The 22,980-nt window shown below is 58.4% G+C and overlaps 2 protein-coding genes across 6 annotated transcripts in view; one reads left to right on the forward strand and one right to left on the reverse strand.

Moving 5' to 3' along the window:
• The first annotated feature begins 7,939 nt into the window (after positions 1–7,939).
• On the forward strand, positions 7,940–21,862 carry Dbn1 (drebrin 1). Of its 5 annotated transcripts, none has more exons than XM_055595791.1 (15): positions 7,940–8,159; positions 12,299–12,354; positions 12,948–13,060; positions 13,229–13,303; positions 13,405–13,551; positions 13,729–13,806; positions 13,988–14,139; positions 14,212–14,275; positions 17,997–18,056; positions 18,145–18,268; positions 19,021–19,158; positions 19,474–19,644; positions 20,063–20,742; positions 21,029–21,134; positions 21,288–21,862. In XM_055595791.1, exons 1-15 carry the CDS (start codon positions 8,074–8,076, stop codon positions 21,356–21,358), a joined length of 2,121 nt encoding a protein of 706 aa, XP_055451766.1. In that variant the 5' UTR covers positions 7,940–8,073; the 3' UTR covers positions 21,359–21,862. The 5 variants fall into 5 exon arrangements, with proteins under 5 accessions (XP_055451766.1, XP_055451767.1, XP_055451768.1 ...); XM_055595792.1 differs by having other exon boundaries at positions 21,032–21,134; XM_055595795.1 differs by lacking the exon at positions 7,940–8,159 and adding an exon at positions 8,413–8,529.
• A 514-nt stretch (positions 21,863–22,376) lies between these two features.
• The window catches only part of Prr7 (proline rich 7, synaptic), an 8,673-nt gene continuing 8,069 nt past the window's right edge, over positions 22,377–22,980 (reverse strand). Inside the window, exon 3 of the mRNA XM_055595797.1 lies at positions 22,377–22,929. Coding sequence (XP_055451772.1) covers positions 22,491–22,929 — 439 coding nt within the window. The 3' untranslated portion in view covers positions 22,377–22,490. The remainder of the gene's footprint in view (positions 22,930–22,980) is intronic.

Consider the following 22,980-nt stretch of genomic DNA (forward strand, 5'->3'; position numbering starts at 1 on the left):
TTGTTTCTGAAGGGCTGTCACTCTGTACCCCAGCCTAGCCTGCGGCTAGCTTCAGGTGTTAGGGGACTTTCCTGTCTTAGCCTCCAGGTGTGAGCCGTCACACCCTGAAACTCTTGGGTACAGACTCAAACTCAACTATGTCGTCCAAGTAAGCTCTTGAACTTCAAATTCTCCTGCCTCTACTCCCCCCCCCCCCCCCAACACACACACACAATTTTTCTGTGTAGCCTTCACTGTCCTGGACTTGCTTTGTAGACCAGGCTGGCCCCCAACTCAGAGATCCGCCTGCCTCTGCCTCCCTGAGTGCTGGGATTTGAACCCAGGGCTTTGTACATCCTAGGTGAGGCCTCTTGCCAGCTGAGCTATACCTCCAACCTTGTTAACTCTTTCTAGATGAGGCTCAGAAAGGTCAAGATGTGTAACCGAGGTGATAACAGCCTGAGCCAGGCGGGAAGCCGGCTGGCACTGTATTGCCTGAGCCTGCCTGGCACTGTTAGGTTTATGAGCCAGCGCCCCTCCAGGGAGCCTGCTTCTGAGGAACGTCACGCTGTGTTAGCTTATGAGGATGGCCGTTCTGCCTACACAGAGTCGTGCACACCACTCCATGCCTGGGCCTGTGGGGCCCAGAAGAGAGGGTTGGACCCCGTGGAACTGGAGTCATAGGTGGCTGTATACACTGTGGGTGCTGGGAGTCAAACCCTGGTCCTATGGAAGAACAGCAAGTGCGATTAACCTCTGAGCCACCTCTCCCACTGGGTTGTTGGATTTAGTACAGGCATGTCATTCCCCAGGGGTAATACTTGCTGCTGATGTCCTCTGCCACTCTGCAGGGTGCCCTGTCCCAAGCCTGAACAGGTGAGGGCCTAAAGAGAGGACCCAGGTCAGAACAACCCATGTTCGTGTTCTTTGGGGACCCTATCATAACTATTTGAGGCTGTCATAACTACTTCACTTTTATGAAAAATAAAAAGTCTCAGAGGTCCAGTCTTTGCTCTCCATCAGAGCCGAGAACATGTTACAGAGTAAATGTTTGTTGAATGAAACACTGTGGATGTTTAGGACACACTTCTAGGAAGCATCTAGAAGATTCGGGTTTACATTCACCTCAGGCAAGACACTCACTACAAATGCTCATAATTAACACCTGAGAAGAGCTGAGGCCCAGCAGCTGACACCAGGAGTGAGGCAGGTAGGCCGTGGCCTTAACAAAGCCGTGCTGAGCATCTCAGTTCATGTGGAAATGTACTCTCTCCTGCTGCTGTTGAACTGTGAGACCCTCTCAGTCCATCCTCAGTTTCCATGGATACCAAAGAGCAAGAGCACAAGGGTGGGTGGCAGTCGCTGCCAGGCACCCTTCTGCAGGGAGCCACCCCTTGTCCGATCCAAGGGCTGCCATGTCCCCCGGGGAAGGCCAGCCAGTTTGCCACATTAGTGACTGTGTGGGTTCACCTGCTTTCTGTGAGGGCTGGTTTTTTAGTATTGGCAACTCATTTTTTTTTTTTCTTTCTAAATCCTGCTTTAAAAATAATGAATGCAGGCCAGATCCGGTGTAAGGATGGCTAGGGACTCAGCACGGGAACACTGACAAGGGACCTGAAACAGTGACAGAGCTGGGCGCAGAAAGCAGAGGGAGCCGCCAGGGACAGCATGACAGCCTGCAGGGCCTCCACACGGGCCAAGAGCATTTCCCAAAGTTGCCAAAAATGTCAACCAGGCAGATAAGGCCAAGGAGTCCCCATGGTATTTCAAAACAAGGTGACATTTGCCAGATCAGTTTAGCAGAGCGCTGGGCCACTGCCAGGATTAAAGAGGAACAGGTGTAAGTGTGAAGAGAGTGTGCAGGGCTCTTAAGAGGCTTGCCTGGGGGCCAGAAGGGGAGGCCCACAGTTGAGCAGGGAGTGGCTGAGGGAGTGTGATTGGAGATAGGAAGCTGGAGGGTCTGGGAGGCAGGCGGGTGAGAGAAGGGGCTGCAGGCCACCTGGGAGGAGAGCTGGCTAGCGAGAGAGAGGAATACCGCACGCCTGTCTGGATTGGAGGCCCGTAAAACAAAGTGCTTTGGAGCTAGCTACTCTACCACCGTTTAAGTGAAAGTTCACGCCCGGCACGATGGCACACGCCTTTAACCCCAGCACTTGGGAGGCAGAAGCAGGCAGATCTCTGTGAGTTCGAGGTCAGCCTGGTCTACAGAGCGAGTCCTGGACAGCCAAGGCTACACAGAGAAACCCTGTCTGGAAGAAAAAAATTATATATATATGATGGATGATGGTTCAGGCCAGGCATGGTGGCATACGCCTATAACTCCATCCCTCCGGGACGCTGAGGCAAGTGGAAAGCGGGAGCTCAGTGGCATACTGCTGCAAAGAGTGCTAGGCAAGCCAGAGTAAGCTCAGCAGGCTCAGGGAGGGGAAGGTGACTTGTTCAGAGCCACCCAGCCTGAGTGAGCAGAAACTGCCACCCTGCGGACTAGAGCGGGCCCTGCCCACTGAGCGCCTGCCCACCCATCCACAGTGTAACCCCACCCCCTAGGGCTGCTAAGATCGCCCTGTTCCCAAGCTGCAGCGAGGCTGTGTGGCTGGAGCCTACACTTGGAAATGAATGTTTTCGTGCGAGGCAGGGGAAGCCATTAGCGCCCTTGGAGAGAGTGCAGTGTCCCCAGGCAACAGGGCGGAGCCCACGGAAGGGGTCTGTGTGGGCAGTGGGTGAGGGAGGGGCATGCTCCTGCCTGGAGCAGCTTGAACTCCTTTGCAGTGGGGGGGGGGGGGGCGCTGCTCCGGAGCTGCTGCTTCACAGTAGCCCCACTTGGCCTGGGTACACGGAGGACACACACCCGCCTCTAAGCCCTGCCACAGGAAAGGAGTGGAGGCGGAGGCTGCCCAGCCGGGCAGCAGGTGAGATCCAGAGCCATTCCTGAGAATATTGGAAGGGACCCCTTCCCGGTGGGAGGAAGCAGGCTCAAGCTAGATGCCAGGGGCGCCGTAATGCGAGTTTACCAGCCTCGCGAGACCTCCTTTGAGTGAAAAGCAGGGATGATTGTCCAGATCAGCCACGGCAGACACTGGAGAAGGCAATGGCTGTCTTACTCTGTTCCTCACGAGGAGGCCACATCCCGGGAAGCACGCCCTTGTTACTGCCCTCCGCCCAACTCCACTGGACTGACTTGGGTCGCAGGTTCCTTCCGTGATGTCACAGGTCTGGTCTACACGGCCGGGTCACAGGGTACCGGAAGAATCAGAATTGACAAGCGGGAACGCTGAGGAGACCCGAGCACAAACGCCCTGTGCACGTCAGCCTCTCCGCAGCATGGCGTTCTGCCCCGGAAGTCCATTCCCAGACCGCTCAGCCTAGCTCCTGGGACTGCTTACCACATTTAGGGCCGTTTGGGATGTGTGTGTGTGTGTGTGTGTGTTATGCTATGCTGAAGTGGACTTTGACACTCACCTGTGTACCTCTAGGCGACTTGTTGCCCCAGCAGCTTACATGTCCAGAGCGCCTACTTGTGTATTTTGCTACTTTAAACACTTCCTGGATACTTTTGAAAAGAAAATTGTCAAACTAGCCACACCGGATGTCCCAGGCCCTCTCATCCTAGCTGCATGAGAGGCTGAGGCAGAGGATCACACGTTCAGAGCTTGCCTGGGCTGCAGAGTGAGTTGTAGGCCAGTTTGGGCAATTTAGTGAGACTTGTCTTGAAATAAAAAGGAACCTAAAAGCCTGGCACACACCTGTAATCCCATCACTCAGGAGGCAGAGGCAGGTGGATCTCTGTGAGTTCGAGGCCAGCCTGCTCTCCAAAGCGAGTCCAGGACAGCCAAGGCTACACAGAGAAACCCTGTCTCAAAAAACCAAAGCAAAACAAAGGATCCTAAAGATATAGGTCAGGGCTGGGCAGTGGTGGTGCACACCTTTAATCCCAGCAGCCTGGAGGTACAGGCAGGTGGGTCCAACCTGCCTCCCAAGTGGATGCCAGCCTGGTGCACAGAGTTCCAGCACAGCCAGGGAGACAGAAAAACTGTCAAAACCCACTCAGATCTGTGTTGCCCCCACCCACCTAAGGCAGGTGCCAACCCTGAGTAGGTGGTCCAAGGATGAATAAGAAAACAGGCTGAGCAAGTCAGGGAGAGCAAGCCGGCAAGCAGCACCCCTCTGTGGCCTGTGTTTTACTTCCAGGTTTCTGCCCTGATTTCTCTCCCCAATGGACTATAAACTGTCAGCTGAAATACCCCTCCCCCAGGTTGCTTTTGGTCATAGTGTTTTAGTACAGCAGCGGAAAGCAAACAGAAAAATCAACAGACGGAAGCCAGTACCCTCTGCTGAGATGAGGGTTTGAGATGCAGATTTCGATCAGTAAAGTACCCCCCCACGAACACGCTCCAGATTTGCCCCAGGTCACACGCATGGCAGGGTGCAGTTGGGTGAGGACGCTAGCTAGCTTTGTGAGAAGCAGAGAATGTGCAATGTGGTTGGCTGGGGAAGCACTGAGCTTCAGAAAGACAAGGGGGACTCTGGAAGCTGTGCTGGGTAGGCTCTTACGGGATGAGGCCAGGGAGGGCGTTGCCTGCTGATGCTGGAAAAGCCCTGCAGCCTACATGCTCCCTCCACCTTGGAAAGGCTTGGGGGAGCTCGGAGCTGGAAGGTTGGGGAGGAGGGCGGAGCTGCCAGGAGGGAGGGAGGGGGTCCCGTATTCTAACTTGCCACCCAGGTTTTATCCTAACAGGCTCTCAAAAGGAACCTCAGAAGAGGAAGAGACCTAGCCAAAGGTGCAAGCAAGGAGCTGGTTTCTGAATCTGTCCTCCTCTTTTCCATTCTAGGGACCGAAAGCCATGGGACCAGCCTCCCAGAGTGTGTGGGGAGCTCTGGGTGTGGGAGAGACTGACATGTCATCGACTTGAAGGGTGATCAATGCCAGGCTGGCAGATGCAAACCCTGGTGGGAGGACCTCAGAGGAGGCACCTAGGTGCCAGCCACCCAGCAAGACTGGGTGTGGTTTTTAAGGGCAACTAAGTCTCTGCAAGGAGGCAGGGTCTCTGAGGAATGAGCAGTGGCCATCTTCTCCCACAAACATGGCCAGGGAAGCAGCTACCATAGAGCAACTGAACTTGGAAATCGAAAGAGGAGATGTTGGCCAGAAAAAGTCAAGAAACACGGTGGCTAGAGGGTAGGACATAACCTCCAGGGCTTGTAAGCGGCCGCCTCCATCCCTCGGAAACAGGAGAAAGCAGATGTAGGGCTGTGGGGCCTGTCTGAGGATCTAGCCCCAGCTTGACAAAAGCAATTCAGCTTGCTCAACTGTCTCTCAGTCCTAAAACTGCCTCCCTTCTGAGTTTGTTTGTTTTTGAGACAGGGTCTGTCTGTGTAGTGTGGCTGTCCTGGAATGTGATAGGTACACCAGGCTGTCCCTGAACACCCAAAGATCCACTTGCCTCTGCCTCCCGGATTAAAGGGCCTGGCGCTTCCCCACACAGCACCTGCCTGGTCTGTTTTTGAAACAGAGAGTCCCTGAGCTCCCCCTGCAGGGGAGAATGTTCTCCCTGCCTCCACCTGCAGATGCTGGCGTTCTAGTCGCCATCATCCCCACGTGAAGCCATTCTTCAGCAGCCAAGTACATGGCTCATGCCTGTAATCCCATCGTTCAGACATGGAGTTTGAGGCCAGCTTGGGCTACAGTGTGAATCCTGCCTCAAGTAACAAGAAAAACTAAAGAAGGGCCAGCAGGATGGCTCAGCAGGTACAAGCCGGATGACCTGCATTAGATCCCAGGAGCCAGTGGTGGAAGAGAGAACTGATGCTTGAAAGATGTCTTCTGACCTCCACAGGAAGGCTGTGACACGTGTGTGTGCCTGTACTCACACACAATGATAATCTTAAAAGGGGGTGGGGGAGGAAGGGAGCCAGCTAGAGGAGGAAGCATAGAGGAGGAAAGTGGGGGAGGGGAACAAATGACAACAGAAACAATGACCCATATTGTGGTGAGGCCTGTGATTCTGTACACTAACCTAAAAATTAAAAACAAGAAAGAGAAAGAACTTGGATTTTTATTTCCTTATTTTGAGGCAGGGTCTCAATGTAGGCCTGTCTTGCCTGGAACTCACAGAGATGCACCTGCCTCTGCCTCCCCAGTGCTGGGATTAAAGGCTTAAAGGCGTGCACCAACATACCCAGACAAATAAAAATATTTTTTAAAACTAAGCAGAACAACAACAACAACAAAAAAAAAAAAAAAAAAAAAAGAGAGAGAGAGAGAAGGGAGGTGAAATGGGCACGGCTACCGTGGTAGGCAAGTGGAGGGGGGCAAGAGTCTGAGGATGGTGCTTCCTTGGTGCATGTGGGTCTGTTTGGGGGACTAATCGGGAGGCTGGGGAGACAGCAAGGTTGGGGAAGTAGGAAGAGGCAGGAAGGGACTGAGACCAGAGATGCCGAAGCCTATTCCTGTGCCACAGCCGCCAAACCTCCTCAGGAGAGTGTTGGCGGGTCTAACATACAGCAAACCCAGGCTGGGTCCTCAGCTGGGCTTCTCCACCCTGTCCTTCCCCTTCTTGAGTTATCAGTATTGCCCTCTGCCATCACCATTGCCGCCAGCTGCATCTAGGGCTCAGGGCCCAGGACTGACCACTCCTGGGGCTCACTATAGGTGGGAGGGGAGGAGAAACTGCCAAGGATAGGGGTCCATGAGTACAGTGGGTACCCAGAACTCCCACAGTGGGGGCTTGTGTGAACTTCGGAGTTTTTAAAGCCACCCCTCATCCAGGTCCCATTCTGAAGCACTGCAGTGAATGTACATACTGGCTTCTTGGCTTAGATGATTGGTCATATCAGAACTAGGAACCCACTCAAAACCGCTGCTACTTCCTCTTCATAGATTAGCCCTGGTGAGGCGTGGTGAGGCTCTGGGCACTGTCGCCTCCCTGGGAAGTGGGTCGGGAGGCATGGTAGTGATGGGAAGTTTTTCCCGGAGCTGTGGAGGGCTTCCGGGTCCTCTACTTACTCCACAGGAAAGAGTGCTTGGAGGCCCTGACCATGCCAACAGTTCCCCATAGGGACTTCCCTGAGGCCCAGTCCCTTCTGTGCTCAGAGCTTTGGGAAATAAAAGGTGCCAGAAAGTTCACCCTGGTGTAGCTTTGGAGGCGTCCGGCCTTGGAGACCCAACTTGGGGTTCCTTAGGATGTATGGTGTTTGGGAAAGAAGACATGTTTTTCCAGATTCTCCATCCAGAAGGAAGAAAATGGTTGGAATGGTGAGGTGATGAGCCGGGTGGGGGAGGAACGCTTGAGACAAGGTCATAGGGCAGCGATGCGGGAAGGGGTATGGGTAGGGTGGGGGACCTGAGTGGGGTTCGGGCAGGCTGGCATAGCTGGAGGGTGTGGTGATTAGGTGGAGCGTGCGGCGCTAGGCCTGCGCCTGTAGCTGGGGTAGGTGTGCGGTGGCCCTGGAAGCGGGCGGTAGACTGGGAAGGGAGCCGGCTGTAGACAGCCCAGCCCACCTCATCAGACTGGGCTGATGAGCGGCGCGGGCAGGAGCAGGGGAAGGTCCAAGAGGGGGCTAATGCAGGGAGGAATGGACCCGGAGAGGGGCGAGGCTGGGCTGGAGTTAAATGAATCAAAGTGTTGGGCTGGGCCAATTATCCCGAGGAGGCGGGGGATGAACCTGGGCCGGGTAGGGCCTGGACTCTCGGTGGGTGTGAGGCTGGGGAAGAGGGTGTGCTACTAGGTTGGGGACAAGACAAGACAGGTGCACGGTGCCGGCCCTGGGAGCGGGGTGGAAGCTCGGAGTACGGGCGCCGGCCAGCGGGCGAGGGGCGTGGGGGCGCCCGGGGCAAGCCGGGAAGGGGGGGGCGGGCCTCCCCCTGGGCCGGGCCAGGGCGGCGCTAGGACCGAGCGAGCCGAGGGAGGGAGCCGGGCGGAGCCAGCGCCCCCCGCCCCCCGCCGGCCGGCTCCCCTCCCCCGGCCGCTGGCTTGCTCGCTCTCGGCGCTGCAGAGGCTCTGAGACGGCGGCGGCGGCTCCCTCATCCCTCCCTCCGGTGTCTGTCGGTCCGTCCGCGCGAGCGTCAGTCCGTTCGGCCTCGGTCCGGCCCGCAGCATGGCCGGCGTCAGCTTCAGCGGCCACCGCCTGGAGCTGCTGGCGGCGTACGAGGAGGTGATCCGGGAGGAGAGCGCGGCCGACTGGTGAGCCCCCCGCCCCCGCCCCCGGCCCCTTTGTCCCCAGGCCGCCGCGCGCCTTTGTTTCCCCGAGGCTCCGCTACCGGGAGGGGAGGGGGGACCCCTAAGTGGTGCAACGGCCCAGGCGAGCCGGGGAGGGGCTGCCTTTGTGCGAGCCGGGGGAGGGGCCGCCCGGGCCAGGCTGGGCGCGCGGGCCGGGGCGCCCCGGGGACGCCGGAGCCGGACGCCAGCCGCGCGGAGGTGGAGCCCGGACGTGGGGCCCGGGGTCCTGCGGCCCTGCCGGAGCCCATCCCCCTCCCCACCCTGCCTCCCTCCACGGGCCCGGGGGACAGGTGTGCTCGGGCCAGCCAAGGGCACCTTCGCCACCTTCGAGCGGGTGAGGACCGGGTGGGGACGGGGCGGGGACCCAGCTAGGGGAGCCGGAGCAGCCTGCCCGGCCACAGCACAAAGGAAAGCCAGGGCGGGGGAGGAGCGCGGAGGGCTGGGGGCCAGCGTGCCCCGCCCACCGGGGGCTTCTCGGGGCTGCCTCCCCCCACATCTAGGTTAGGGTGGGCTAGGAGGAGGTTCGCTGCCGCATGGCGAGCCCGAAGTGATTCCTTTATCCCTCCCGGGTCGCAGGGGAAGAGGCAGGGCTGAGCCTTCTCTCCCAGCTAGGCAGGAAGAGACCCAGGAGATGGACGTGGCTAGGTGGCCGGCTGTGAGGAAGCGTGCAGGGAGCCCCCGCAGAGGGGCACCGGCTGGGTGCATGTCCGGGACCCTTAGCCCCTTCACTCCGCAGCCGGGGGCTGTCGGCCTCCGGTGGGAGAGGACGGCTTCTCTTCCCCTCCCCAGCTGTTACCCTTCCTGAGGTGGAGGAGGGTGTGAACCACCTGCCCGGCCTGCAACCTCGGGGTGTCAGGAAGACCGAGGGCTTTCTGAGCACAGCCCCCAAGTGTTCTTCTCAGGGGGCAAGTCCCCCCCCCCCATTTTAAAGCTTCCTTTTCATCTCATCAAGCTGGAAGTAGGCTCTTGAGAAAACTGAGGCAGGGTTGGGTCTGGACTGAGGAACCCCCAGTCGGCCTCTCTCTCAGCCTGGGAAGGCAGCCGGGTAGGGGGGCTGAAGGAGGGAAGGAAATAGCCCGGCGTCCATGCCACGGCGTCCATGCCACGGTACTGCAGCACTGGCGGGCAGCCAGGCCCGGAGGGATGGACTCAGGACGCAAGTTCTTGTGTCTCCAGGTCAGTTATAGGAGAAGCCGGCACAAGCCAAGCAGGGCAGTTCCACACTGCTGTCCCAGCCCTGCCCCTGGGGGGCTGAGATCATGGGAGGCGATCTGGGCGAGTGGCCTGCAGGGCCTGGAGGAGGAGCGGGTCTGGGGATATGGCCCTGCCCGGAACCTTGCCTTCTCTCCAGTCTGCTGGGTACAGGCAACCCCTCAAAGACAGAGCACAGCCACGCAGGGCCGGTCTACCCAACTGCTGCTGCCCCATCCTGCTCAGCTAGGCCTAGGCTTCCACCAGCAGCAGCAGCAGCCATGTAGCCAAAGGGAATCAGTTATTCATCCCTGGCGGGCGGCAGCCCCATCTGGGTTGTGTGGGGGACACACACAGAGACACATGTGCGCCCGCAAATATATGCGCATCTTACAGAAGGTTACAGAATCTTACGAGGTTCTCAGCTCTAACCCCACCGAGTGAGAGCTCAAGGCTTGGGGCAGACCCTGCATTCAATAGCCCCGAGGGAAGGGTGTCCTGGGTGAGAATGTAGGGGCAGAAGTGTTTGGTGTCTTCCTCCCTCTACCCTGACTTTGCATATGGGTGTGGGGGAACTTGGGGTAGCTGACCCTTTGGTGGCAGGGTCTTAAGTGGACCGTTGTCCTTGTGCTGGAAGCAGGACACTGGGGAGGTCGGATTGTGTAGCGGGGAAAGGCCAGCACCACCCAGGTTATGTTGTGAGTCATTGTGTGAGAAGTTCCCGCTCTTCCCAAGAACTCGAGAAAAGCAGGGCCTGGGCGGGTCCGGCTCGGGTTTCCAGGGCCTCTCCAGATCTAGCACCCTGTGACTAGTCGTCTTCAACCTTCCACTCCTAACGCTCACCTTGCCCTGGTCCAGTGTCTGTGGCTCATATGGTTGATAAGACTTTGTCAACATTACAAGTCCCTGTGCTGCCACGCTGTGCTGGGCCCAGGACTGAGGCAGCAGTCATGTGTTAGCAGGGTTCCTGCCTTCACAAGACTGACAGGGCGGTCGGCGCTGACTCTCTCTAGGGGAGGTGCTGGTGAGGGGTGTGCACCGACACTTCCCTTCTCCTTTTCCCTGCTTGTGCCCCAGCTCCCAGCAGCCAGTCCCAGGGTACCTGTGCTCCCTTAGAGACACACTGTCCAGCAGGGTCCAGGGCCATTCTTGTACTGCTCTGGGGCGTGACGCTCCGACTGAGGCTGCCCGTGCCCCTGGCCTCCCGAGTGGTCTTCACGTATAGAAAGCACAGTGCAACTCTAGGGTAGAGAGCATTCTTCAGAACTTCATCAGGGAGCCAGCGTGACCCGAGTGTGGGTGTGAGCACAGTGGTCATTTTGGAAAGTGGGCTGTGCACGGCTGAGAGCGTTTGAACGAGCCTTGGTCTCTGCCGGGGAAGGGTTGTGGCCGTAGCAGGGAAGAGGGGCTGTTTGGAGGTGGGTGAGGAAAGGTGGAAGGGGCCTCGGAGAGGCTTGGTGAGGCCGGGACAAGCGTCTGTCCACGAGGGATGTGTTGGAGCCAGGCTTCCTGTGCAGTCTGTGTCTCAACTGTGATGGAGAGAGCCAGGCCCTGCTTCCTTGTGGCTCTTTGTTCACGGCCGAGGGTCAGGGCAGCCTGACAGGTGGTGAGACAGCTGTGCTGGAAAGCAGCTGTTGGGGTGGCGGGGCAGCAGTTGCACCGGGGGCTGCAGCCCACCTGTGTCTCTCTGTGGAGAAAAGCAGGGAGGGCCCAGGAAGGGAGGGGCTGCAGGGGCCCATTTGGCCCTCTTAGCAACTAGGGCCCCAACCTCTAGGGGATGGGGTTAGGCCCTCCCTCCCCACGTCCCTCCTTCCTTCCTGCTCCTTTCTTTTCCTTCCCTCCTCCACCATTTTTATTTTCTCCTCATCTTTCCACTTCCCTCATTCTCTTGTCTCTCCTCCTCCTCTCTGCTCCCTTTCCTCCATTTCCCTTTCTTCCTTTCCTCAAACACTTCAGCCTCCTGGCTTAGAAAGGAAATGGAAGGTGAGGAATGTCTGAACCCTTCTGAATCTCAGGGACCAAGATTCCCTTCTCCATGTGTCTCCAGCCTGTGCCTACATCAGGAAGGGCTGGGCGCGGGGGGGGGGGGGGGAGTTGGGCAGAGAATCTCTACATTACTTTCCATGAAATGGATGCTACAGTATGCCTGCCAAGAAGGAATACAGAGCAGAAAAAGCCAGGAAGGCAGGAAGTGGTTAGTTTAGCTGTCTGGCCAGCCTCAGGCTACATGGCAGGCCTGGGAGATCTCAGCTAGGGCAGAGGCAGCCTAGGGCTAGAAGCCCAGGAGGTCTTAGGGTCAGAGTTGGGAAGTGATCACAGTGACCTCATCCCCATCTCAGAGAGGGAGAGGTTTAGTCTGAGGATGTCCCTGGGGTCCTTTGTGTTTGAGGAGAATGCAGCTCTGGTGGGCTGGTTTCTGTGCCAATTGCTCGTTGCCATGGTTACCAGGGGATGCCCAGCATTGAGCACCAGATTCTGCTCCTCCCTCCCAATAGGGGGAGGGGCAGCGAGTACCAAGGCAAGCACCAGGTAGATTCCTGGCTCTGGCCAATGAGGGATGAGAATCATGGTCGCCAGGGAACAGTAACCAAGGAACCGTTGCCTTGGAGTCTCCATCGCACACCCGCTCCGCTGGGTTGTGGGCTGCCAGGGCTAGGGCCGGACGCTGAGCTGACTAGGCAGAGATTTCTCGCCACCATTCCCTGACTGCCATCTGACCCAGGAGGTCTCCGGCTCAGTGGAAATGATGCCTGGCTTTGTTGTCACGATCAGCCAACAACCAAAGCTTTTCTCCTCCTTGTCCTCCTCTGCCCTGCCCCTCTGGTACCGCTCTCCCTCCCTAGTGCCTTCCCCACCCAAAATTGGCTGCCTAGGACCTGACAGTTCTGTGAGCCACCCCTCCCTCTCCCCAGGGCTCTGTACACGTATGAGGATGGCTCAGATGACCTCAAGCTTGCAGCCTCAGGAGGTAAGAATTCCAGCCATTCCTTCTCCTTCCCACCACCTACTTGGGCTGCTCTGTTCCCCTCCCTGGCTGGCAACAAGCCACTTTCCTGTGCATCCTGCAGAGCCAGGCTTGTCTGCTGGTTGTCCTTCCTCTTGTCATCCCTGCATTCCTCAGAGCCTAGAGGGAGGGAGCCTTGCTTCCTGTTTGACTTCTGGGAAGGCACAGTGAGGAAAAGCAACTTGCCTGACATCACACAGCTAGCGAAGGGCCTGTTGGATGGCCCAGCTCAGGGTGGCCCAGCTCAGCGCTGCCTTCTCTAGAGCTGGAAGCTGTCCTTAAGGAAAGCTTTGTGCCTTGCTGGGCACTAGCACCTCAGACAATAGGTGTGATCACTGAGAAATGAGGTGTGAAGACACACCTCTTCAGCCCCATCTCAAATCAGGCTCAGGAGGAGTCAGAGGCAGAACTAGAACCCTGTCTACCGCTTCACCTCTTTACATAGAGGTCTGGGCTTCCAACTCTGCAGCACAGAAATCCCCTGGGGGTTCTAGGCCCGCTGTAGGGTCAAGGGTATAGGAGGAGGAAACGTCCTGACACTGTACTGGTTTCCCCAGAAGGGGGCTTGCAGGAGCTCTCTGGCCACTTCGAGAACCAGAAAGTGATGTACGGCTTCTGCAGCGTCAAGGACTCCCAGGCCGCCCTGCCAAAATATGTGCTCATCAACTGGGTATGCAGCTGTGGGGTGGGGCTGGGAGCTGAAGGCCCCAGAGCGGCCGCATCCCACCCATAGCGCTGTTGGGGGAAATCTTAGAGTGCTTGGGAAAGCAGCCTGGGCCCACAGGCCCTTGGCTCCCTCTCACCTTTCCTGAGACCCTCTTCACCGGGCACGTTGCAGGTTGGCGAAGATGTGCCCGATGCCCGGAAATGTGCTTGCGCCAGCCACGTGGCTAAGGTGGCTGAATTCTTCCAGGTATGTGGGGACTGGGTCCGAAGGGGGTGTGGGGGCAGGTTTCTATGCTGGGGGTGGCAGTGGAAGTTTGGGTGCCACCTAAACCCTGCTTTTTATGGAAGGGTGTTGACGTGGTTGTGAATGCCAGCAGTGTGGAAGACATCGATGCTGGGGCCATCGGGCAGCGGCTCTCCAATGGCCTGGCCCGGCTCTCCAGCCCGGTGCTGCATCGGCTGCGGCTCCGGGAGGATGAGAACGCCGAGCCGGTGGTCAGTGTATTCCTGGGACAGCTTGTCTTGCCCAGGCTCCCCTGTGGGGCCTGGTCCCTGAGTCAGACCTCCCTAGTCCTCCCCAGTCCCCCCGCCCCGTAGGCCTCATTCTGCACATGCATGTACCTGAGTGGTCAGCCTGCTCTTGGTGCTCAGGCCGGGCGCTTGACTCCGCAGGGTACCACCTACCAGAAGACAGACGCAGCCGTGGAAATGAAGCGGATTAACCGGGAGCAGTTCTGGGAGCAGGCCAAGGTGGGCAGCGGACCCTAACCTCCCTACCTGCACCCTCGCGGTCTCAGCAGAAAGAGCAGACCCTTTCAGTCTCCTGCACCGCACGGCTCATCCCCCTAGTGCCTGGCCCGGGTGGGAGTAGAACGGAAGAGCTGGGGCTAGCCTGGGCTCAGGGCTTGTACTTCCTGGGTGTGGGGTGCAGAAGGAGGAAGAGCTGAGGAAGGAGGAAGAGCGGAAGAAGGCCTTGGACGCCAGGCTGAGGTTTGAGCAGGAGCGGATGGAGCAGGAGCGGCAGGAGCAGGAGGAACGTGAGCGGCGCTACCGGGAGCGGGAGCAGCAGATAGAGGAGCACAGGTGAGGCCGGGCCCAGGCGGAAGCTGCCCGGCCCGGCGCACCCTGAAGGGCTTCTCACTCCTCTCATTCCAGGAGGAGGCAGCAGACTCTAGAGGCTGAGGAGGCCAAGAGGCGGCTAAAGGAGCAGTCCATCTTTGTAAGTTATTTCCCGGGGCTCTCGTGCCTGGCCGCGGGAGTGAGCGTGGGCAGTGTGCTCTAGGCCTCTGCACACCGGTGCTAGCACTGTTCCCCGGGAGTCTGCATGGCCATTAGCATCATGCACCTGTCAGGCCCTGTACCTGTCTTGTGGGGACCTGGTTGTGTGGAAACAAACAAACAAAAAACAAATAAAACCAGAAAAACAGCAACAAAAAATGTCTTTTAGACCCTTATCTCCAAATTGGAAGAGTCGGTCCACCTTGGCCTGGCCTGGCTCCACTGCTAACCCCTCGGGGCCCGGGGTGTAGAAGCATGGGAGGAGGGGTGAGAATTAGGCTTTGTAGTAAATGGTGCAGAGCTCCTGAGTGAATGGAGACTGGGGCTTTTGGGGCCCGCTCACACAGGCAGGGTCTCTGGAGCAGCCCCCTTCTTCCATTGCTGCCGTCCTGATCAGTGCTGTGCTCGCTCGTTCGTAGCCAGGTCTTTGGGAAAAGTCAAGTTTTGTAGGGTGCGCATGCACACAGCCAGGTCGCCTCATGCGGCTACTTCTGATTATCCTCTTTGTCGGTTATGCAGTGACTGCAGAGGTTGTTTTCTTATAGTCCAGCCCTGCCTCAGATTATCTCATGGAAAGTGACTGTGTAGCAACACTGTAGCCAGCTGGCAGGGTGGCCTTTGATTTCCGGTCCTCTCCGGAAGATCCCACAGGAAATTGAAGTTTAGCACCTAAAATGTTTTTCCCCCCCAAGGGTAAGTTTCTCTGTGTAGCCCCGGCTGTCCTGCACTTGTTTGTAGACCAGGCTAGCCTCGAACTCACAAAGATCAGCCTGCCTCTGCCTCCCGAGTGCTGGGGTTAAAGGTATGCGCCTCCACCATCAGGCTTAAATCATTTCTTTTAGCTTAGGAGCTGTATGGCTTTCTCTCCTGTTAACAAGAGTTTGTTTAGATTTACTTTTTAATGTGTGTGAGTGGTTTGCCTACATGCGAGGTTGTGTGCCGTGTGTGCGTCTTGTTCAGAAGCCATTGGATCTCCTAGAACTGGAGTGACAGATGGTTGTGAGTCACCTTGTGGTGCTGGGAACGAAACCCGGGTCCTCTGCAAGAGCAGCAAGCACCCTGAACCGCTGAGCTGTTCCTCAGCCCAGCCCATTGGTTCCCCTTTTGCTTTGGTTCTCATGTGTCAAAATGCTTAGGCACAACAGTGCTCTTGACTCTCGTTTTGCTCTCAGGCCTACCCAGAGCTCTAACTTGTTCAGTGGTGTCCACATTGTTCGCATTGTTCACAGTTGAAGCCTCCTTGCTGAGCAGGCTCTCTTCCTTTTAGTGTGTGTGTGTGTGTGTGTGTGTGTGTGTGTGTGTGTGTGTGTGTTACAGACGGTGCATTTCTTTTTTGAGATATGCTCTCTTTGAACCTGCTTACTGGCTAGACAGTCTGCCCAGCGAGCCCCAGGGGTTTCCCTCCCTGTCAGTGCTGAGGTTGTGGATATGAGCCGCTCTGCTGGGTGTACTGTGTCTGCTTCGCCCTGCTCCAGCCTGCACTGTGTCTGCTTCACCCTGCTCCAGCCTGCCTCTGCTCCTTTTCTTGACTGGAGGAGAGTAAAGGAACAGAGAGAATCGACACTAGGCAATGTTGAAGCTCTAGGTTATGTGCTTAAAGCAAAGGGCTGAGCCAGAAGTGGTGCTCGGGCCTGTAGTTCCAACACTAAGAAGGCAGAGGCAGACATAGCGCTGTGACTTCCAGGCCAGCCTGCTCTACATTATGAGTTCCAGGTCAGCCAGTGCTAGAAAGTAAGGCTCTGTCTCGAAAGTAAGAAAAAAAGAGTTCTGGTCCTCGCCCAGCTTTTTTCCCTTCCCCAGCAGCCCTTTCTGCCCAGTTTGCCCCATGAACAACAGGAAATAGACTTTTGGTATAGTGAGTCCCGCTGAGCCAACACGTAGCAGCCTTGTGCTGGCCGCTCCAGAGACCGGGGTCTTCGTCCTGTGCTGCTCACAGAAGATAAGGGGAGTGACCCCAGAAACAGGAAACACGAGGCAGAGCAGCCTGTGCCGTGCCGTCTGCTGGGAATCCCCTGAGGGGACCCAGAGAAGGAAATGGCTGAGTGAGCCGGGGGCTCCTTGCTCAGGAGTTAGTGCCCAGGCTGAGGCCTTAATGGAGAGGCTGATGTTCAGGCACTGGGAGAGGTGGGCCAATCTCCTGTGCCAGAGTGTGGAGCTGGGAAACTGTAAGACTGTTCCTGTGACTGCAGTTTGCAGAAGACATTGTGTCCACATCTAGCAGAGTATGTGGGCGAGCTGGAGCTGGGATAGACGCCGGGTCAGAAGACTAGATCAGACTGGGGAAGGGGAATTTGCCCACGCAAGGGACCTGCCCACCTCCAGTCTCGGGTTTCAGTCTTAAAAGTCATGAAGGGCCAAATGGGAATCAGGGAGTGGGGGGGGGGGGTGCGGTGAATGCGGTGGCATGCCTCCATGTAAGGGTGGCTTCTGTGTGCCTGGCTAACCACCGTGGTGCCGGGAAACCAGGGCCTGCGAATGCAGCCTGGCGTAGAGCAGTGGCCCAGCATTTACAAGGCCCCAGATTTATAAGCTGCCCACCCCCAGGTGGGGGTCAGAGACACACAGAGCCAGAGAGAAAAAATGCAAAGTAGATACTCAGGGGTCTGTGAGAGACCCCATCTCAAAAAACAAAAGCCAGGTGAGGCAGTGGAACCGAAAGTTGAAGGCCAGCCTGACAGTTCAATGAGACCCTGTCTCAAATAAAAGCATGAAGGGCTACAGGTGTAGTCACTGGTGAAGCGTTTGCTTGGATTCTGGGAGGACCTGGGTAGTCCCTAGGATGACAAAACCAGATTCTATTTTCAGTTCAGTATGAAACTGAACTTTTAAGTGGTAGCAGCTACATTTTACATGGGTTTAAAAACTTGCCATCAGCTGGGCTTATACCTGTGATCCCAGTACTCGGGAGGCAGAGGCAGGTGGATCTCTGTGAGGTCAGCCTGGTCTACAGAGCGAGTCTAGGACGGCCAAGGCTACACAGAGAAACCCCGTCTCAAACAAACAAAAAGTAAAAATAAAACAAACAAAAACCCTTGCCCTCAGGGCCTGGAGAAGTGACTCAGCAGTGAGGAGCGCTGGCTCTTGGAGGGGACTGGGCTTGATTCCCAGCACCTACAACCTGTGGTTCCAGTTCTAGGGATCTGACACCCTCTTCTGGCCACCGCGGGCACTGCGTGCACGTGGTGACCACACGTGCAGGCAAAATACCCCCACGCACAGAAATGATTCTTTTAAAAATGGCTTTTAAAGGCTGGGTACAGTGGTGCACGCCTTTAATCTCAGCACGTGGGAGGCAGAGGCAGGTGGATCACTGTGAGTTTGTCAACACAGTAAGTTCAGGACAGCCAAGGCTACACAGAGAAACCCCATCTCAAGACAAACAAACAGGCTTTAAAGTAAGACATGGGAACCACAGGCAGTCCGCAGCGGCACTCATTGCTTGCTGTGGCTCGAGGCCGCTAAAGGACAAGGAGTGCTGTAGATGGCCCTGGGGACCGGCGGAGCTGTGGGAGTGGACGGGACAGCACCCAAGGCCTGGCCAGTGTGTGCAAGAGGTGGCCTCGGCGCTGTGGAACTGGGTGCTGAGGGAGCGAAGAGCCATCCTTGGAGACCCTGCTGGGTTGTGGAAGGCAGGCTCAGGACATGATCCCTTTGCTTCCCAGGGTGACCAGCGAGATGAGGAGGAGGAGTCCCAGATGAAGAAGTCCGAATCCGAGGTGGAGGTGAGAGCTGGGGAGTACGAGTGAGACGGACAAGGGCTGGCTCAGCCAGCTAGCGCGCCCAGCTCTAACTCTTCCCTCGTGCCCTCAGGAGGCAGCTGCCATCATTGCCCAGCGTCCTGACAACCCTCGGGAGTTCTTCAGGCAGCAGGAGCGGGTTGCGTCGGCCTCCGCTGGCAGCTGTGATGCGCCCTCACCCTTCAACCACCGGCCAGGTAGTCCTCGGCCCCATCCTTGCCTGATCAGTACTCCTCAGACTATGGCCCTAAATCCCTTTGGGACTTCTTGGAAAAGAAGCCTTGCCCAAGGACTCCTTGGAGAAGGCAAGACCCCTCCAGTGTGCTTCCACCCACAGTTTTCCAGGTGGTAGCACCCACAGGGGGGCGGGGGGTGGGGGGCGGGGCCACTGTCAGTGTTGGGCCTTGGCTGAGCGATGGGTGGTACTGGAGGCCGGCTGGCAGCTGTGGTGAAGGTTCAGCCACACAGCTGCTGTTGGGAGCTTCTCTGCAGGGTTGGACTAGGTCTGGCCCGAAGGCTTTGGATGCATGTAGGGGTGGAATCTTGCTCTGGCCTTCAGTTTGAGCATCCTGGAGCAGCTGTCCGCCAGGGTCCCCTGTTTGGCTTCACCTTGTGTAGCTTCTGCCTCCCTCCGAAGCGTCCTTCCATTTCTTGTCTGTTGGTCTATTTGCACCCACTGTGTGTGTACCTGGTCTTGCGCTGGGCTTCCAGGAGCATGGCAGACTAGACTCACTCGTGCTGCTACCTAGAGGCCGCTGTGTGTGCCCGCGTGTGTCTGGTGCTGGCTGGTGGGAGGCATCAGATGGCTTGAGGCTGTGGCCCGGCTTGGCTGAAGGTGGCTTGGACATCTATGGCTGGCCCTGGGGGTGGGTGAGGCCTTGAGGCGGGGGGGGGGGAGACTGACCCTCTCTTGTCGTCTGTCTCTTTCTCTGTCTGTCTCTCTTGGCAGGTCGTCCGTACTGCCCTTTCATAAAGGCATCGGACAGTGGGCCTTCCTCCTCCTCCTCTTCCTCCTCTTCCCCTCCACGGACTCCCTTTCCCTATATCACCTGTCACCGCACCCCAAACCTCTCTTCCTCCCTCCCATGTAGGTAGCAGCCCCAGGCCTTGGCAGGGTGGGGTAAGGAGGGCCCCGCTTCCCAGCAGCCCCCTCGCCCTTTCCCCCAGCCTGACTGCTGACTGCTGGTGTCTGTCCCCACCGCAGGTACTACCTGCCTCTTGTCCCTGGCCCTGCAGGGCGCTGGCCCCCAGGGGCCTGGTTCGCAGGGTCTGGAGCAGTAATCTGGCCCCTGGGGGGCCTGGGGAGCTCACAGCCCCCACCCACACTCAAGACGAGGTGGACAGTCCTGATTCCACCTGGCTCCCAGAGCCTCACCGACTAGCCCGGGCATTTGTTCCACAGGCAGCCACCTGGACAGCCACCGGAGGGTGGCGCCCACTCCCATCCCCACCCGGAGCCCGTCTGAGTCCAGCACAGCCTCTACCCCTGTCACGGAGCAGACTGAGAGGGCCCTGGATGAGGTCACATCCTCACAGCCTCCACCCCCGCCTCCACCACCCCCACCAGCTCAAGGTGAGAGGAGGGCTCCGCCTGTACCCATGCTTCCATCAGCCTCTGAGCTCGGGACCCCAGCTGCCTCGTGCAGTTCAAAGGAACTGGACCCTCATCAGCAAGCAACACTAGGCTGCCGAGGAGGAGGCTGTGGCAGGGGGAGCCCCGGTGCTGCCTTCAGACCTGCCCTTCTCTAACCTCACCGCCTCGTCACTGAGATCATGGGGCTTTCCTCCCTGGGCTTCCCAGCGGTTCCCAAACAGTTGGTGAAAGGCTAGCCGTACAGCTGACGCTGAGGGTTGCTCTGTGGTGGTTCCTCCCAGAAGCGCTAACTCCCTTGCTCTTTGGCTGGTGGGTAGGGCACTGTAGATTGGCCTAGGGTGTCTATCCTTCCCCGAGGGGGCTGACTGCACTGTGTCCTTCGTGTGTGCTTCGACAGAGGCCCAGGAGTCTACCCCTAGACTGGACGCCGAGGAGACCAGCAAGGAGGCCAAAGCAGCAGCGAGCCCTCAGGCCTGGGCTGGCTGTGCACAGGAGCCCCCTCAGGCACAGGAACCCCCCCTGTTGCAGAGCAGCCCCATGGAGGACTTGATGTGCACAGACCTCCCAGAGCAGGCTGTCCCGGCCGCCCCCGCAGAGCCCGCTGCCTCTGTCACCTCAGTAGCTGATGCCCATGCGGCTGACACCATTGAGACCACCACTGCCACTACTGACACCACTGTTGTCAACAGTGCCAGCCCCGCCACTGCCAGCCTCATTGATCTATGGCCTGGCAATGGGGAAGAGGCCTCAGCACCTCAGGCTGAGCCCAGGGCACCCACACCACCCTCAGGTGCTGAGGCCTCCCTGGCAGAGGTGCCTCTGCTGGAGGAGGCACCTCAGGAGCCGCTGCCACCAGCGGGTGAAGGCTGTGCCAACCTTCTGAATTTTGACGAGCTGCCAGAGCCTCCGGCCACCTTCTGTGACCCAGAGGAGGAAGCAGAAGGGGAGCCGGTGGCTGCCTCCCAGGTCGTAACGATGCCCTCGGCTCTAGAGGCGGTAGATCAGGTGCTGGAGCAGGAGCTGGAGCCAGAACCTCACCTGACCAATGGAGAGGCCACTCAGAAGGAGGGGACGCAGGTGGGACAGGGGCAGCCACGGGGGAGGGATGGCACAGGGCTGAGGGGGGAGGGCCGATTCCCTGTGGATCCATATTGAGAAGCAGATCTGTTCCACTCCATCTCAGCGTTTGTTCCCTGGCAGACTGTTTCCCCAGCAACCAAGGATTCCAAGAGTGGTTGCTGGGGAAACAGGCTCAGGCCTGAAACATCAGCTGTAGTCTTGTCAGGTGGGGCCTGGTGACCTATGTGCTTGTTTAAAACAAAACAAAACAAAACAAAACAAAAAACCAAATAACAACCCCCAGCAGGCCAGCGAAGGGTACTTCAGTCAGTCCCAGGAGGAAGAGTTCGCCCAATCAGAAGAGCTGTGTGCAAAGGCTCCGCCTCCGTTGTTCTACAACAAGCCTCCAGGTAGTGTTCCCGGACCAATGGCGAGTTCTGGCGAGAGGAGGGGATTCGGGGGCTGGCGGTGTCCTAAACGCGGTCGGCACAGCTCTTAGAGGGTGGGGGTGGTGGGCGCTAGGTCTACCCAGCTGTCTTCTCTCTTCTCCCTGTATATCCCAGAAATAGACATCACCTGCTGGGATGCAGACCCGGTACCCGAAGAGGAAGAGGGCTTCGAGGGTGGTGATTAGTAGTGGCCAGTGCCCCCTGGCTGCCCTCGCCACGGCCGCCCACCTGCAGTGGCCTCTGGCCAGACGGCTTGCAGCGCCAGCGTTAGCAGCGGCCCCGCCTGGCTCGCACTCCGGATCCCGGCGCTGCCCGGGGACCTGTCTGCTTCCCCGCCCACAGGGCCTGACTTTTACAGCTTTGTCTTTTTTTAAAGTTGATAGACTTGACTGGTTCTCCTCCCGTTGGTAGTTGAAACGCTGTTGCAGATTCCGCCCCTTCCTGCCCAGCCCAGACTGTAGCTTAGTCCTCCCTGCTCGGCCGAGCAGCCAGGAGGCCTCACCCTGCTTGGGACCTGGTGGGGGGCGGGGGCTCCGGTGGGAGAAAGGTTCCCCCCCATCACTTTTCCTAGTTTTATGTTTCTTGGAAAAAAAAAAAATCACTTTGTATTCTCTATCCAGGGCTTCAGATATTTTGCACGAAATTTAAAACATGGCAATAAACGGCTCGTGGGCTCTGGCTCCCTGGGACCCGTCCCCTTGCCTTCACCCTCGCTGCTTGGTCGAAAGGAGTTTCCAGGCCCACCTGGGGCCCCGTGGCTTTCCGCCCTCCTGCCGGGCAGGTCCCAGGCTGGAGGCCCTAGGCGAGATTCCAGTCAGGTCCTAGAGAGGGGACCCAGGGGCTTGGGCGGACCGTCCCTCATTCCTTCCTCTCTGCTTGGGTTCTTTTTCACATTTTTTTTAAGCACAAACTTATGTAATGGGTCGTGCTCATGTCTGTTAATAAAGAAATCCACATCCCTTCAGGCCTGCTGCTCTGGGCCTCCAGGGGTCGATCTGGCGTCCCAACTCCTCTCACCTCCGAGGCTACAGGGGGCGCACAACAGCGGGCTAGCCGGAGGCTGAGCGCCCGCCCCCCGAGGCGGGAAGCCTAGCGAGGGCACTCGCCGGTCACAGGCGCCCGGGCTGGAAGCAGCCGGTGTCCCCCTCCGCTTGTACCAAAGCAGATCACACACCTTTATTATCCTCAAAATGTAACAAACAGGGTAAGAAATCCCGCCCTCCCCCCGCCCCTCCCTGCAGTCCAGGGGAAGCATTTAAAAAGCCCCGCGGCCGGGCCAGGAGTTCGCCCGCGGGGCCCGGGGCGCCGGACGCCCCCCTATACGGCTGTAGTCCTCCCGAACAAGGGGATGGAGACCGGCAGGCGCCAGGCGCCGTGCTCCAGGGGCTCGCGGCTGCTGAGCTCCGAGTCGGTCCAGCTGGGGAAGACGCGGCGGCCGCGGTCGGCCTGCAGGCAGAGGGCGGGGCAGGGCGCGGCGGGCCGCGGCGCGCTGGGCAGGTGCAGCGCCGAGCTGTAGCCGCGGTCCAGGAACAGGGGCTTGTAGCTGGGCGGCGGCTGCTCCTGCTTCTCCGCGCTGTCGCGGCGGCTCAGGAAGGGCGTGACGATCTTGCGGTAGAGGCCGCGAGTGTCCGTGAGCACCTCGCTGTAGGGCGGCGGCGGCTCGGCCATCAGCACCGCCTCCTCGTAGCACGGCGGCTTAGACGTGTCCGACTCCGCTGCGGGGCGCGGGGCGGGCGGTGAGGCGGGAGGCGCCGGCCCCGGCCTCCCGCGGGAGCCTCGCCCGGCCCCCCCGCCCCCGGCCCGGCCC

Source organism: Psammomys obesus, unplaced genomic scaffold, assembly GCF_907164565.1.
Source record: "Psammomys obesus unplaced genomic scaffold, mPsaObe1.curated_primary_1811, whole genome shotgun sequence".
Taxonomy (NCBI): Eukaryota; Metazoa; Chordata; class Mammalia; order Rodentia; family Muridae; genus Psammomys; species Psammomys obesus.